Source organism: Marmota marmota, unplaced genomic scaffold, assembly GCF_001458135.2.
Source record: "Marmota marmota marmota unplaced genomic scaffold, marMar, whole genome shotgun sequence".
NCBI classification, from domain to species: Eukaryota; Metazoa; Chordata; class Mammalia; order Rodentia; family Sciuridae; genus Marmota; species Marmota marmota.
The window spans coordinates 47,581,525-47,598,864 of record NW_026000037.1 but is presented as its reverse complement, the minus strand read 5'-3'; the positions used below and the strand labels follow the sequence as shown (position 1 = coordinate 47,598,864).

The window sequence follows — 17,340 nt, the reverse complement described above, 5'->3', positions numbered from 1 at the left end:
GACTTCCTGAGGTTAAAAGAAAGAAAAGAGAGATCAAAGAAAATCCGTTTACAGTCTCTCTGTTGAACACATGGTTTAAGTACCTGTACTTTTTGAAGACTTCCAATTCCCAGCCCCGCATGTAAGAAGTTTAGAAGTTGCCATGCCATCCTAACAAGCAAAGAGCTGAACAAACTGAGAAACCAAAATTCTTCTTAGAGTCACCAAAGACATGAGATCACAGAGCAAACCACTGCCCCCAAATTGGAGAGAGAGACAGAGGATACAGAGATCACAACTTACTGGAAGAGAAACTGACCAGCAGAAACCTCCACTCAATCCAGTGCTGGGCTTAGAAATCCTGAACCGCAATGGATGAAGTTGCTGGAGGCTCAGTGTAGACAACTCTGAGAGTAAAACTCCAGGAGGGCCCGGGTCCCAGGAGGCTCACACACACTTTCACAGGTTCCTCCTCTTGAAACTGTAACAGGTCCTCACAATGAGGATCAGAGAAAATTTTCCTCGTGCTTTCACCAGAAGGAGAAGGAAAAGAACCTCTATTTTTTTGGGGGGGTACTGGGAATTGAACTCAGGGTCACTCAACCATTGAGCCACATCCATAGCTCTATTTGGTATTTATTTAGAGATAGGGTCTCACTGAGTTGCTTTGCGCCTCCCCATTACTGAATCTGTCTTTGAACTCATAATCCTCCTGTCTCAGCCTTCCAAGCTGCTGGGATCACAGGCATGCGCCACTATGCCCAGCCAGGAACCTTTTTTTAAATACACCACAACATTCTGTTAACAGAGTCTCACCAGAGCCTGACCTGCTTGAGTTTAATCAGAGCATAACCTACCTGAGAGGGAGGGGAACTACCCGGCTCCAGCACTCTCCAGCTGTTCTATCACACTGAGGAGAGAAAAACACCTGAGAAGCTCTCACTGATGAGGGCCACAGTCCAGAGGCACAGGACGGATCATTTAAAGACTGAGGCCAAGTCATAGGATGTGGACACTCCCTTTCACTCATACTTTCCACCATCTTACTAGAGGCCTGTTTCCTGCAATTCCTTTTTCCAAGTACATTATGTCCACCTTTCAACAAAAACATTACAAGGCATACTAAAAGGCAAAAGACAGATGGAGAGTCTAAGAAAAAAGTGAAAATGAAATGCTATATAGAGCTATATGTATATATCAGAATAGAAGAATGCCTTGATGGGCTAATGATTCACTGAGGAAAGAATCTTTGAGTTTGAGGATGTAACCATAGAAATTTTCAGAAGTGAAAAAAAAATTTTTAAAGAAACAGAACAGAATAGCCAAGAACTGTGGGACAACTACAAATGTGTAAATACTTGTAATAGGATTATCAGAAGGAGAGGAAAGAAAGGAACACAAACAATACTTAAAGCAACAGGAACCAAGAATTTTCCCCAATCCATGTCATTACCAAACCACAATCCAGGAAGCCCAGAGAACACCAACCAGAATAGTTCCCCCAGAATAACTATAGCTAGGAAAATCAGATTCAGACTTGAGAAAAGAAAAATTCTTGGAAGAAGCCAGAGAGGGAGCAAAGATGAGAATTAAATCTGACTGCTCCTCAGAAACTATGCAAGCAAAAAAGAGAATAACGTGAAATTTATAAAGTATTGAGGGGAGAAAAAAAAAACCCAACCTAAAATTCTATAATTTGTGAAATCATCCTTTAAAAGTGAAGGAGAATTTAAATCTTTTATGATTTTATTGAATGTGTTTCCAGTAGGCTTGCTTTGCAGAAATATTAAGTGAACTTCTTGGGAGAGAAGGAAAATGAAATAGAAACGTAGGTCTATGTAAAGGAAGCACATTGGGAATAAATAGTGACGATAAAACAAAAACTTTTATTTTTCTCATTTTTAATTATCTAATATATGTTCAAAATAATAATGGCAACAATATACTCAATTATAAACACATAACAAATAATTATCAAATATTTGCTTCTATGTAAATGAAACAAATGACAGGGATAAGAGGGACATTGGGTGGTTGTGATGTGTCAGTGTAGCTTCAATTGTGACAAATGTGGCACTGTGATATGTGATGTCTACTGTGAGGGAGATTGTGTAGGAGGCAGGGGAGAGGGATGATATGGGAACTCCCTGTGCTTTCACTTCATTTTGCTATGAACCTAAAACTACTATAAAAAATATTCATTAATTTTTCAAAAATTATACATTTTAAAGATACAAGCAAGGTGTAATCAAGACAAATTATTTTGTGTGTGTGTTTGCATATAAATGGGACACCTGTAATCCCAGCAACTCAAGAGGCTGAGGCAGAGGATCACAAGTTTGAGGCTAGCCGCAGCAACTTTAGCAAAACCTTCAGCAACTGAGTGAGACTCTGTCTCAAAACAAAAAATTAAAATGACTGGAGATATAACTTAGTTCAATCCCCAGTACCCCTCACCAAAAAAAAAAAAAAAAAAAAAAGCATTGGTTTAGGAAATTGTATAGAAACTGATGACTTCCCGTAGCCCAAAATGAGAAACATCACAATTCACTCAACAGAACAATCTTCTGGTTCTGCAACTCTGTATTATTAAATTGAAAAAAGCAGTAAAGTTCCATGTCACACCATTCTACAAAAAAAAAAAAAATTAAAGCTCAGGTATCATTTCTATATACTTTGGAATTTTGTTGGGAATATACCTGTCAAAATAAATTAATACATTTTGAGAAGACAAAATTTTTGGTTTTTAACGGTAACTTCCTTGGGGCATATTTAGATGTCTGAAGTCTGGAACTAAAGCAGAGCTTCTTGTCATTCATAAGTTTCTGCTGTAATTTATTTGAGTGGCACTACTCTTTTTCTCTTTTCCCTGAAGCAAAAATAATGCTGTGATGCTCAGTTTGGCTGCTCATGCTGATTGACATTGAGTAAATTGTCTCTGAATAAGATGAAAATGTAAATCTTTTTTGAAGAAAATAGCAATAATAAAAGCTCCAGTGTTTCCCTTTTTTCTTTTAAATTACAGCTTGTAGAAACACCACCCTAAATCACATTTTCTTTACTGCCTGTCAAAAAAGAATCCATTATCTTGGGCCTCATATGAGAATCTTAATCCAGCAGAAACTGACTGTCTGAACTGACCACTGAACAGGAAGCCTGTAGCTTTTTATAAACTCAGACTCTGTCCTTATGTCCTACTAGCAAAATATTCCATCTGTGCTAGAATCACAGTTCTGCCATTTTTTCTCAATTTTGTATTATGTTCATCAAATAGCATAATACACCATTGCGTCAGCAATGATCAACTTCATGTTCACTCTTGTCTGAGCTTTACCCTCACCCACGTCCCATATTTTCTCATAGCAAATCCCAGACATCATATCATTTCACCCACAAGTATTTCAGAATTATTTCAAAAAAATAAAGACATCTTTTATAAAAACATGATATAATACAATTATCAAACCTGAAAATAATTAACTATAGTTCCATAATATCATAAATCTTTAGTTAATGCTCATGTTTCTAAGTGACCCATAAATATTATATAGAGTATTTTACACTTTGTTTCAATCAAGATCCAAATAAGTTCACACATTGCAATTGATTAATAGATTTCCTAACATCTGTTTCCCACTTCCTTCACCCATCTTTTGTTTTTCTTAGAATTTATTTGTTGATGATGCAAATGAATTATATGGCTTAAATTTCCCTAAAGTTTATGCTTTATTGTCTAACACATATTGTCTAATGGGTTACTCTATCCTCTTTATTTTTCAAAAAAAAAAAAAAAACCAACGTTTTTGTTCTTAAACAGAATCAGAGACCTGATCAAATTCAGTTTTGCTTTATTTTATTTTGAAATACTATTTCTCACACACTTGCATGTTTTGTCTGGAGATGCATTAATGTCCAGTTTTCTTTCTTTTTATGTTATTAGCAGTTTTTTAATTTTTTTATTTGTTCTTTTTAGTTATACCTGACAGTAGAGTGTATTTTGACATATTATACATTCAAGGAATATGACTTATTTTAATTGGGATTCCATTCTTGTGTTTGTACGCTATGTGGAGTTACACTGGTCATGTATTCATGTACGAGCATAGGAAAGTTATGTCCAATTCATTCTATTGTCTTTCCTATTTCCATCCTCCCTCCCTTCCCTTCATTCCCCTTTGTCTAATCCAATGGACTTCTATTCTTCCCCTCCATACCCTCCCCAGTTGTGGATTGGCATCCACATATCAGAGAGGTCTTTGATTTTTTGGGCTGGCTTATTTCACTTAGTATGACAGTCTCCCATTCCATCCATTTACCGGCAAATGCCAAAATTTCATTCTTTCTTATGGCTGAGTAATATTGCATTGTGTATACAAAATTTTTTGTATCCATTAAACCATTGAAAGGCACCTAGGTTGGTTCCATAGCTTGGCTATTATAAATTGAACTGCTATAAACATTGATGTGGCTGCATCACTATAGTATGCTGATTTCCAGTCCTTTAGGTATATACTGAGGAGTGAGATTACTGGGTCAAATGGTGGTTCCATTCCAAGTTTTCCAAGGAATCTCCATACCGTTTTCCAGAAAGGTTGCACCAATTTGCAGTCCCACCAGCAAAGTATGCGTGAACCTTTTCTCTCACATCCTCATCAAATAAATGTTACTTGTATTCTTGATAATTGCCATTTTGACTGGAGTGAAATTTCAGTGTCATTTTAATTTTCATTTTCTTCTGTGAGGTGTGTGTTCAGTTTCTTTGCCCATTTTTTTAATCAGGTTATTTGTTTTGTTTTGTTTTTTTGGTGTTGAGTTTTTTGAGTTCTCTGTGTATCCTGGAGATTCATGCTTTATCTGAGGTAAAGATTTTCTCCTGTTCTGTAGGTTCTCTGTTCATGTTCTTGATTATTTCCTTTGCTGTGAAGAAGCTTTTTAGTTTGATACAATCCCATTTATTGATTCTTTGACTTCACTTATTGCACTTTAGGAGTCTTATTTAGGAAGTCGGTTCCTAAGCTGACATTGGGCCTACATTTTCTTCTAACAGGTGCAGGGTCTCTAATGCCTAGGTTCTTAATTCACTTTGAGTTTTGTGCAGGGTGAAAGGGGGTTCAATTTGATTCTACTACATATGGATTTCCAATTGTCCCAGCACCATTTATTGATGAGCCTATCTTTCCTCCACTGTGGCACCTTTGTCTGGTATGAGATAACAGTATTTATATGAGTTTGTCTCTGTGTCTTCTATTCTATACCATTGGTCTTCACGTCTGTTTTTGTGCCAATACCATGCTTGTTTGTTACTATAGCTCTGTAGTATAATTTAAGGTCTGGTATTGTGATGCCTCCTGTGTCACTTTTCTCTTTAGGGATTGCTTTGACTATTCTGGGCCTTTTACTTTTCCAGATGAATTTCATGACTGCTTTTTCTATTTCCATGAAGAACATCATTTGAATTTTAATAGGAATTGCATTAAATCTGTGTAGCACTTTTGGTAGTATGGGCATTTTGACAATATTAATTGCCTATCCAAGAACATGGGAGATCTTTCCATCTTTTAGTGTGTTCTTCAATTTCTTTCTTTAGTGTTTTATAGTGTTCATTGCAGAGATATTTTACCTCTTTTGTTAGGTTGATTCTCAAATTTTTTTGAGGCTATTGTGAATGGGATAATTTTCCTGATTTCTCTTTCAGCTGATTCCTCATTGGTGTATAGGAACACAATTGATTTATTTGTGTTAATTTTATATCCTGCTACTTTACTGAATTCTAGAAGCTTTCTGGTGGAGTTTTTTGTTTTTTTTTGTTTTTTTTTGTTTTTTTTTTTGGTGGGGGGATTCTAAATATAGAATCACATCATTGGCAAATAGGGATAGTTTGAGTTCTTCTTTTCCAATTCTTATCCCTTTAATTTCTTTCTTTTTTCTAAATGCTTTGGCTAGGGTTTCAAGAACTATGTTGAATAGAGGTGATGAAAGAGGGCATCCCTGTCTTGTTCCAGTTTTTAGAGGGAATATTATTAGCAGTTTTTGATGATCGATGCATAGGCCCCTTGATTCATTATGGTTTGTTTGTGTTATTTTGTTTTTCTGGGGATTGAACCCAGGGCCTTAAGTATGTTAGGCAAGCACACTGCCACTAAGCAATATCTTCAGCCCTCAGTAGGGGGTTCTTGATTCATAGTTGGAGTACTCCTATAAGAAAGAAATTCTCAGCCTGTATTTTAGTAACTTTGTGGTATGGTTTTTATAGGAAAGCCAGAATAAATGCTTAATTCTTTCCCTTTACAAAATAATTATTTCTTCATTAGCATCTTTCAACATTGATCAATTAGAGGTTTGCAGGATTTTTTAAAGCTGTTAATGAGTAAGCACTTTAAAACATATTTGATACGTTGATATGTTTTAGTTCATTTAACCTCCCCCACCCCGGGTGGGGGGAGTGAGGATTAAACCCAGTGCCTAATCACTGGACCACATCCCCAGACCTTTTCATTTTTGACTTTATTTATTTTTATTTATGTTTTGTGGTGTTGGGGATTAAACCCAGGGCCTTGTGCATGCAAGGCAAGCACTCTACCAACTCAGCTATATCCCCAGCCCTTTTAGTTCATTTCAATTATCCTTTTTTAATGCTCAAGTTGTCCCATCTTTGTGATGGGGATCTCCTCAACAACTACCTCCTGAGTCCTCTTGATGTGATGCTAACTGTCTCTGATAGCATTCTTGCTATCTAACATGATAAGATGTAAATTTCTGCCTCAGACTTAGAATCATCCAGGTCATGAAGGAACCCTGGTCATTTTAATGGGAAGTGGTATTATTTTCATATGCAATCTGAGCATATAGGTACTCATTAAACATTTGTGGGTTTTTTTTTTTTCTAATTTCTAGGCCATTTTGGTGGGCGGATATAGGAAATAAATGATGTGTGTCTGTGTATGAGTGTGCGTGTTTGTGTGTATGTATATGAGAGACATGAAATACTTTTTTAGTTCAAACCGATAACTGATACTTTCAATTCAAATTCAGACCTACAAGGTTTTTAACCTTTATCTGTATTTCCTTTCTTTCACTCCAAAACTCTCCTTTCTCAAAAAAAAAAAAAAACAGGAAATTCTGGTATATATTTTTTTAAACAACAACAACAAAGGCACTCTATAGCCCTTGGTATTTTGAGAGAAATAAAATATTCAGGTAAAGCAGGAAAGGTGATTTTGATGTCCACTAACCATTGCCACCGATTAAAGGGGAAGATGATAAGATATTTTCTATTCAGGGAAAAACTAATGGGTCAAAACTGAAATATACTTTGTACTTAGATTAAAGATACCATTATAAATGAAGGCTGCTCTGTGGGAAAGAAAAAAGTGAATACATTGTTGTTAAGATATTACAAAAGCTTTTCCGGGTTACACGAGAGTTTCATAGGAATCTTAATAGAGGGAAAGAAACACTTGAGATTGCTATTTTACGAACATGCATAACTGAGATCTAGATGCGGAAGAAGACAACTTCAGGGCCCATTTGCCCCAATTGGTCCAAGTTAGTGGAAATCTGCCAAGGGCAAGGTAAATGGGATCCTAGCAGAGCAAGTCAGTTTGTTCCCCTGAGAATGCCCTATAGATAGTGAGTCCGAGACATCACCAGGTCAGCAGACACAGCTAGACTGATGATCTATTCTAAGGCTCATCAGAGTTCTGAGAAGAACCACATAATGAGGACAAACTCAGCCTTGTTTCTGAGCACATTTTCATGTCTTTTCAGAACCATACAAGTAATTGCCATACAAGTAAAAATGTGATTGTGGATCTTCAAGGAAATTCTGTGACCACACAAGGGAGAGAAACATGACCAGGGAAATGAGAGAGCTCTATGGAGGAGGAACATAATTTGAGCAGAATTCATTCATTCATTCATTCATTCATTCATTTACTCTTTATTTAATACCCACCCACTCTGTACCTTGACATTGTCTCATAATAGTCTCAAGTAAATCTGATTTCAAATCCTGGATTAAACACTTACTATGTGGCCTGTGGCAACTCACTAACCTCTGTGCCTCAACTTTTCCATGTGCAAAATGCAGATTCTAATCGCTGCCTCAATGAGCTTCTGAAGTTAAATAAGGGAAAGTTCATATAAATGCATAACACAGTGCCTGGCAGAGGTGCAGAGCTATGAAAGCTCAGCTTCCCTGCCTGCAGAATTCCACTTTTTTCTGTAGATAAGGAGAGAGGGAGGGAGAGGGAAGGTGGGGAGGGCAGAGGACTTGAGAGGTGAGAATATGAGAGGGTTATTGCAGGGAAGGGGAGAATAACTAGAGAGATTCAAGTAAAATATTCACTCAGAGGCAGAGAGGTCTGCCTGGCACAGTCCTCTCCTGCCCTGAAGCCACAGGTTGGCTTGGTTGGTTGCTTTATATTTAGGTATTTGAACAGAGACATCAGAGGTGGAGGATAATGGAAGAGACTAGAAAAGTGAATTAGAGAATGTTAATTATAGAATGTTTTTCCACTCATGTGAACAGAAATGAGGCTAAGGCAGGTAAGGAGAGTCTGCTGAAATATGAGATTCACCACTGAGAAAAGCAATGATAGTTTTCCTCCAATGAGAAGAGCTATCAAATGTAAGAACAATTTCTCTGGGAGAAAAACCACCTCCACTCTTTCTCACATCCCTCCCCTTATGATTTGGCTTTGCAAGCATCCCCATGAATTGGCTTATAAATTTGGTTAATACTCCCTTAGCCCAGCCTCCCTTTATTACACCACTTTACTGCTTCTTTGGGGCTGAGACTCTAAAATTTGGGTCAAATGTTCCATTAAGTTAACCACTTTAGAATACCAATAACACACCTGCAGCGCTTTTCATCTTTGTGGTGGTTCACAAACACCTCCTTCTTCACTAATGAAGATGAGCTGAATATCTATAGCATCTAAAACCAAAGCTATTTAATCATTGTCTGATGTGGGGAAGTGAGACGAAATGCAAGACCAACAAAAAAGTATATTACATTTTAAAGTTGCTGATTCAAACTTTTAAAAAATTCTCTGAACGTGCAGGCAGAACTCATATCACAAAATCCCAGTTTTTGTAATGAAAATAACCATAAGAAGAATAGTAACATCTTAGGGTATTTGGGGCTATTCCTATCTTACAGAGTGCTTTTTGATACATGATCCTGTATGATCTTCATGAAAACCCACGAGAAAAAAAAAAGAAATTATTGTCCATATGTTTTAGACAAGCCTTGTTTGCAATTAATTAACCTGCTCAAATTTCAAGTTAATATTTATGCTGGGACTTAGAACCCCAGACCTCAAGTTCCAAGTCAGAAGTTCTTGCTTGGAGATTTTCTACCTCTGTTATGCAATAAATGGATATTCCACTAAGATGTCTCAAAGGAAGGACATCCGAGTCAGGCAAGATGCATATTTTCCTTCCTTTTTCAACTAGAACAGTTCCACAAGTATATTACATTTGGGGCTTCCATATGGATTTCCACAGTTCAAGTTCATTGCACAAAGCACGCACCATCTCTCATATTGCTCATGACCCAGCTGGGCTGTGAGCTACATTCCAAAATTAGACTCAATAGGCCTACAGAGCTCCATTTATGGCAGAGGCAATAACATACTATAACTCTTCCTTGCCTACCCCTCAACTCTCCATCTTTAGTTCTAACTAGTTCTTCTGGGCCAGTGGAGATACCTGGTGGCCTTTGTATGGATAGAATTTCTTTTTCAACTCCTTTTCATCAAGCCATACTTAGCCTGTTTCCTCTATTGTGTCTGGCCATTTTCACCTCTGTGGGTCTCTTTGATGCATCAGGATACACATACACAAGTCTGTGTCTTGTAGACTATCTTGTCACCATGATGCCTGATACCTAAGTCATGGTGTGCACCCTTGATTGTCAAAGTCAAGCATCCATTCTTCAGTTCATTATTCTTTCCTCTCTTCCATCAAACTCTGTTCCTTTCCTCCATGAGAGGTTCTTTGTTCATTTTCCTCTATCTTCTTTCTTCTCACTTCCATTCTTCATTTCCCTCTTTTTAATCTTTCTATGAACATAAAACAATCAAAACATGGTTGACAAGGATAATGCCAGTTACCTGATAGCTAAAACAAAAAATTGAATCCATTACTTCTGAAGGGAAATTCAGCAAGATAAATATCTAGTACCAAGTGACTACATGTTTTTTAAGTGCCTTTAAGTCCAGAATCGTCACAAGTCTTCAGATGCTTCCTCCGGTATGGCTTGCTATTTTCAAGCCCACCTTAAAGATTCTGTTCTTTTTCATCCTTCAAAACTCAGTTCAAGGGCTTAGGATATTGCATAGTGGTAGAGAGCTTGCCTAGCATGTTTGAGGCCCTAGATTCAATCTCTATTACAGAAAAACTCAGCTCAGAGACCCCTTTCCACAAATTCTTGACTGATCTCTCCAGGCAGGCTCCATCACCCCTCTGAAGCCTCCCACCTATCTTTGTCATGGTGTCCTTACCTGGAGGCTCCTTGGGGTTGCATATTCCAGGGGCTGGGGGCTCAGTCACAATCAGAATCCACCACTGCTGCCTCTGCTTGCCCTGGCCCTCTGAAGCCTCCACCTAAGTGTCTATTGCCATTGTTTATAAATCTGTTTCTCGCACTAAGAGCTAGTTCTTGTCTGTTTTGTTCTGTCTCCTTTCTAGCCAGGATACATACTTTTCTGTGGTTGTTGAATGTTGATTTAGTTCATAGAATGGTTACCCTGGATTCAAGAAAAAATAAGTTCATTCGTATTTAATTTTTATTCTATTTTTAGAATAGAACTGTTTTCTACTCCTCTTTGCTGAAATTTGAAGGATTTTTTTTTTAAGCAGTCTTAGGAGATTTTGCTGACAAACTTAAAATTTTTAAATCAATTTGCAAATTGTTTCTATGCAAAAATATAGTTCTTATGATAAAACATTCAACAAGCCTAAAAGAAAAAAATGAAGTTTGGGCCATAACTAAGCAGTCTATCGCTTTTCCTAATATTCTACGCAAACTATGCTGGGGGGCAAGGTGGATCTCTGAATTTTGCTTCTCATTTAAAAGCCACCTATTCCTCCTGCTTTTCCTGATGTCTGCCCTCTGTTCTGCCCCCAAAGCTTTTTCTCATTTCAAGAATTTATCTCATTCCCTCCATTCTCCCATGGTTTATGGCTGATAGTTTGGTTCTTTGTTGTGTACCTTGTAGTCTACCTTGAATCCATTATTTATGTATTTTTCCCTGTTGACTCTAGTTCTCAGAGGATGAGCACTATGCACGTTGATTTGTTGGCTTTTTACAATGGGATTTTAAAGCACAGCATTGAGCTATGGGGGATATTGCCATTCCATGTAGAAACTTCTCCTAGTTTCCCATGATTTGCCATCTGAGCTGAAAGTAGACAATGTCCAAATTTCAGGCTTCACAGCCTCTTTTCTCTCATTTTTCTATCTTCTTTTCTCCAGAGATAAAGAGAATGAGATAATCATGCCAATAAAGCATCCTTTTTAATCTTTACTGTTCTTCTCTGGGTTCTTCATTGTGAGATGTCAATTATTCAACACTCTGAAGAGCTGTCTTTTGAGCACATAGTGTTTTTGTTGTCTGGTATTTTAAATGCTTGTTTTCTGCTTTATAGGATCCAGGGGTGGCTGTGTTGTCATGCGAGGCAGTAGTCCACTTGGTCGTTGGGAAGTGAAGGACTGTAGACGGTTCAAGGCCATGTCCTTGTGCAAGCAGCCAATCGAAAATCGGGACAAAACTGAGCATGAAGAAAGATGGCCCTTTCACCCCTGCTACTTGGACTGGGAGTCGGAGCCTGGCCTGACCAGTTGCTTCAAGGTGATACCAAGGTTACTTGAGCATTCACAGTATCATTATTTCAATTTGTTCCATGAATCACAAATTCCTTTATTCCAACACCTAGTTTTCCCCCGAACAGTGCCTGGCACACAGTGGGTACTTAATCAATATTTGTTGCCTGTCTCTATCCTTTCATTTATATTCAAATAATTTTTAAGTAAAAATTGGCATATTCCTGGTGACATCAAAGGCCTCCTCATGAAGATTATCTGTTAATTGGAAATACCATGCACCAGTATTGACCCCAGGGAGGGGAACTCCATGCACTGGTTATCATTTCTGGGGGAGGACTCTAAACACCTGATAAATTGCTAGTAAGTTTCTTTTCTCTGGCAGGAGATTTTGCACAAACTCAGCTGCCAGAGTCTGAGTCCAGTGAGACAGAACACTCAACAAATCAGGCAAAGCAACCTCATTATTCACAGATGGGCTGCAAGAAACAGCAGAAACCTAGGATCCCTAGCAAGCCCATCTCCCAAACCACAGGAAACTGCTCAGGGCAGATGGACTCTCGTCTGCACATGCCCTACTTTGCACCACAGCTTGGAGATTCAGAGAGGCACTTCTCTGTGGGCTTAGACCTCAGACACCACTTGGGTTATTGGGCTAAAGCATTATAAGACATCCTGTTCTAGGAGGAATAAGGACAGTTTCTCCTTCCCCCAGGATGTTGCATTCTGCCCCCAAATTGCTATCAAGAAGTGGAAGAGCTGGGTTAGCCAAGGTCATTTAGGATCCTATATAATACTGAAACCCTTGTCAATATTGTTCTTATTGCCAGGCACATACCAGATAAAAGAGGCCAGTTCTCACTGGGTATTAAAATAGTACAATTCCATATTTGTAAAAATGTGAAAAAAGTGCTTATTATGGAATAATACAATTTTGCCACTAAGAATAGCTTTTGCAGCTTGCCAGATACCAAAGATAAAACAAATTAATACATTCAGTTAATATATAAATGCGTTTGTGTATAGATTGCATGCATGCATATGTGCGTTTGTATGTGTGTGTGTTTGAAGAAAAAGACTGTGTGTGTATGTGTGTGTGTGTGTGTGTGTGTATAAGTGTGTGTTTCTTACTGGAAATGCTTGGGACCAAAAGTGGTTTGAATTTTGGATTTGGGGGATATTTGCATATTCATAATGAGATATCTTAGATATGATATTTGCACATACATAATGAGATGAGACTTGAATGTGAACACAGAATTCATTCATATTTCATATACAACTTATATACATAGCCCAAAAGTAATTTTATACAGTATTTTTAGTAATCTTGTGCATGAAATAAAGTTTGTGGGCATTGAACTGTCAGAAAGCAAAGGTGTTACTATCGCAAAAAGTTTTGATTTTAGAGCATTTTAAGTTAAGGATGCTCAAATATATTTATATTTTTATATATTTACATAAAATATATATTTATATATGTCTGTGCAAATCAGCTTTAGATCCTAGCTTTAAATCAGTTCCTACAATTTTCTTGTCAAAAATATATTTTGAAACATGATATTTGGTAGTTTTGTCTTGGTTTATTCTGTAAATAGAAATTCCCCAAGTCCTGGAAGAAAGTTCTTCTCCAGTAGCTGGGCACATGCAGAGCAGGATGAAGACAAACTCTAACTCCACAGATATTATAGCTCATCAGTTACGTGGAACACTTATGAATGCACTCTGTTTAAATATACACATATAAAATCAGAGAATAATAGGCCCATAAGGGACCTCACAGAACAATAAGTTAAACCTTAGAAATGAGTAAACTGAGGCTAGTGAGATGAAGATCACAATGTGCACAAGATCACAATTATTTATTGACAAAGTTGGAATAAATCCCTGGTCTTGAGACTCTGGTCCAGCACTTTCTCTACTATATATCATCCCAATGTGTCAACAAATGCATGGTATGTTTGATGTGCATGGTGGTAGGATTTATGAATTTAGAGTGATTCGGGAAGATGTTCCCAGAGGAGGCAAGTTTTGACATATAATTTAAAAGATGGAAAGGCCGTGCTGTGGTCCACAGGACTTGGAAAGCTATTCATTCTGGTCTCAGCAAATCAGAGCCTGGTGAAGGTTGACTGCAGGGTATATCTGCCTGGCAAAAGCGGTTCAGGCTTAGTACTGGGTCTTTAAAATTAAGAGGATGCAGAGGCCCAGAATCAGGAGCTCTGGGTCTTCAGTTCCTCACCCTGATCTTAAATAAAACCAAAAGCAGACCCTCCCTACAATGAGTTTCTTCCTGCTACCCTGAAGGTAGCAGAGAAATAGCAGATATTTTAGACATAACCAAATCACTGCAACTGCCAGTTCAGCTAAGACCCAAAGACCCTATAAATATACCTGGCCAGATTCATGATCATATTGTTAATCAGCTTTTCGTTGCTGTGAAAAAAATACCTGAGATAAACCACTTTAAAAGAGGAAGAATTTATTTTGGCTCATTATTTCAGAGGTTTCAGTCCATGGTCACTTGGCCCCCTTGATTCTAGGCCTGTTGTAAGCCAGAACATCCTGTGAGGGAGGTCATAGTGGAGCAAAGCTTTCAGGAAGCAGAGAAAAAGAGTGGGGGTTGGGAGGAACGGGAGAGACAAAGCACCCAGGAACAAAATATACCCTTTAAAGGCACATTCAGAGTGGCCCACCTGTTCCAGTTAGACCCTGTCTCCTAAAGTTTTTGTGGCCTCCCAACAGCATCCCCAGCTGGAAACCAAGCCTTCAACACATTTGGGGAACATCCCATAACATTCAGCTAATTCTGTTAGACAGCAGTCTACTGAGATGGAAATTCATGGATTCAGGAAGCAAGGAGTCATGGGTCTAATCCTAGCTCTGCCAGTTTGTGGCTGTGTGGCTGGAAATTCTTAACCTTGCTTAACCCAACCTATCTAATCTTTTGCCAAACAGTCATATAGGCAAGTCATAGGAGATTAAGTTTTAGTATTTTGGTTTGTTTGTTTTAATAAAAAGCTTCAGTTAGGGGCTGGGGCTGTAGCTCAGTGGTAGAGCACTTTCCTAGCATGTGTGAGGCACTGGGATCAATTCTCAACACCACAAATAAATAAATAAAATAAAGGTCCATCAACAACACACACACACACACACACACATAAAGCTTTAATTAGCTCATTTATAAAACTGAGTTTTATTCATATTCTCCGCATGAATTGGTTGTAAGGATAAAATGAGCCAATAGTTTTACAATGACTAGGCACATTCTAGTTCAATAAATGATACTTCCATTAGGTCAAGCTTTCAATAAATAGTAATGAAAAGGTTTGCTTAGCATGGGAGAAGACCTCAGTTCCATCCCAGTATGATAAAAAAGAAGGAAAAGAATAATAAAAAATATATTACTATTATTTTCTTAAACAGAAGTGAACTACCACACCCAATCCACCACTGTGTTAATATTTTTCTTTTATTATGCAGGTATTTCATATTGAAAAAGTTCTGATGAAAAGAACATGGAGAGAAGCTGAGGCATTTTGTGAAGAATTTGGAGCTCATCTTGCAAGCTTTGCCCATATTGAGGAAGAAAATTTTGTGAATGAACTTTTACATTCAAAATTTAATCGGTAAATATTTTTTAATTTTGAAAAATTATAGACCATCTCCTAGCAAGGGCTTCTCATGGGTGAGTATCACAAATAATTGTTTAAAATCCAGTATTTTGTCTCAAACCTAAAACTAACTAGTCACTAATTGTGGGGGATAAAAAATCTACATTCACATTATATTGTATCAAGTTCACATTTCATAAAACAAAGAAAATAGTCATGATAGTTTTGATATTTGAAATCTTTTCTGTGTACCTCAAGTCAGATTTTTAGAGTTTTTCTGCCAAACAATATCCAGGTCAGTGATTTTCAAAGTGTTGTCTGAGTATCCCAAAGGTCCTGGATGCCAAAAACAGAGGGGGGCCAAATGGACAGAGCTCCAGGTCCTTGCTCACCGACTCACCAGAGTAGCTCCAACCATTGCCATTGCTAATTATTTTCTATATAAAAGGAGTTCCACTCAAGATTTTGTTTGGGGGGGAAAAAATCCTAGTAAAATCCTAATATTTATTTATTTATTTATTTAGATGGTTTTTTTTTTTTAGTTGTAGATAGACACGATACCTTTATTTATTTATTTTTATGTGGTGCTAAGGATCAAACCCCGTGCTTCACACATGCGAGGTGAGTACTCTACCACTGAGACACAACCCCAGCCCCAAAATCCTAATATTTTTTTAAAAAGTCCAATCCAACCCTGTAATTTTAAATTTGAGGAAAGAGGCTTTCACTTATTTGTGTCTATTTGTAAGTTTATATAATCTTGAATTCCATGGAGTTAGAAATTCAATTCTTTGAATTGGAAAAAAAAAAATCTAATGGTCTTGGGTTAACACCAAACTATTTTTTGAGAAAAATCCTATCCTTCCCCATAAGTTTCCTTGCAAGACACTCCCATGAAGAAGTTAATATATAACATCTATTGAATTGTTCATCTTTAGTGTTTACAAAAATAAACTTAAAGTGGACGTTTCTTTTTGTGTTTTTTTTTTTTTTTGATTTATCTAGATTTTTCTAGAAGAGGTCAATTTAATTAGAAGAGTTAGTGTCTGAAAGGGTAATAGGAATACTTGAGAAATGGATGGAACTCCCTTTGCTGAGCTGTTACCTTTGCCTCCTTTTTCCAGCAAGCCCCTTTCACTCCAGGATCATGAATGACAGCAGATGCTCAGTTGAGGTCCATCTCCTTCTTTTCCTTTTTCCATCCTTCAGCTTCAACTATAGCCTTTCCTCTTCTCCCCCACTTTTCTTTTCTTGGAGAGTTCCTCAGAGACCCAGCATATAAAGCTTCCAACTCCGTGGTGGGTCCCAGTCCTGACTTCAGTTATTCCTCCCTGTTCCCAGGATTTATCTCTTTGACTTTCACTCATTAAGTAGTTTTATTTTTTAAGTAAATATGGCAAATTTTACTTAAAATAGAACTGCAGGCACAGAGTTAATTGCAATGTAAGCTCTAGCTACCACCATCGCCACCCTGTTACTTCTACCTGCTAAGGGTATACTTTGGAACTCAGGGGTTTCCTAGGAGTAAGGTTCCTCTTTGCCATTTAATACAGAGCTGCTGCTCTTCTGGGGAGATATTCACCCAAGCCTTGCTCCTGGCTGGCATCTATAGGGAAATGGGAGCAATGAGGGGCATCTCTAGTTGGACGCCAGAATTAGGAATTCTTTTTTTTTTTTTTCAATAAAATTCTTTATTTATTTATTTATTTATTTATTTATTTTTAAATTTTTTATTGTGGGTTGTTCAAAACGTTACAAATTTCTTGGCATATCATATTTGACACTTTGATTCAAGTGGGTTATGAACTCCCACCTTCACCCCATACACAGATTGCAGAATCACATCAGTTACACATCCATTGATTTACAAATTGCCATCCTAGTGTCTGTTGTGCTCCGCTGCCTTTCCCATCCTCC

At 37.6% G+C, this 17,340-nt stretch overlaps 1 protein-coding gene across 1 annotated transcript in view; it reads left to right on the top strand.

The window, feature by feature from the left end:
- The window catches only part of Pla2r1 (phospholipase A2 receptor 1), a 120,645-nt gene that overhangs the window by 57,286 nt on the left and 46,019 nt on the right, over nucleotides 1–17,340 (top strand). The window contains 2 exon segments of the mRNA XM_015479221.2: nucleotides 11,635–11,837; nucleotides 15,293–15,438. Coding sequence (XP_015334707.1) covers nucleotides 11,635–11,837; nucleotides 15,293–15,438 — 349 coding nt within the window.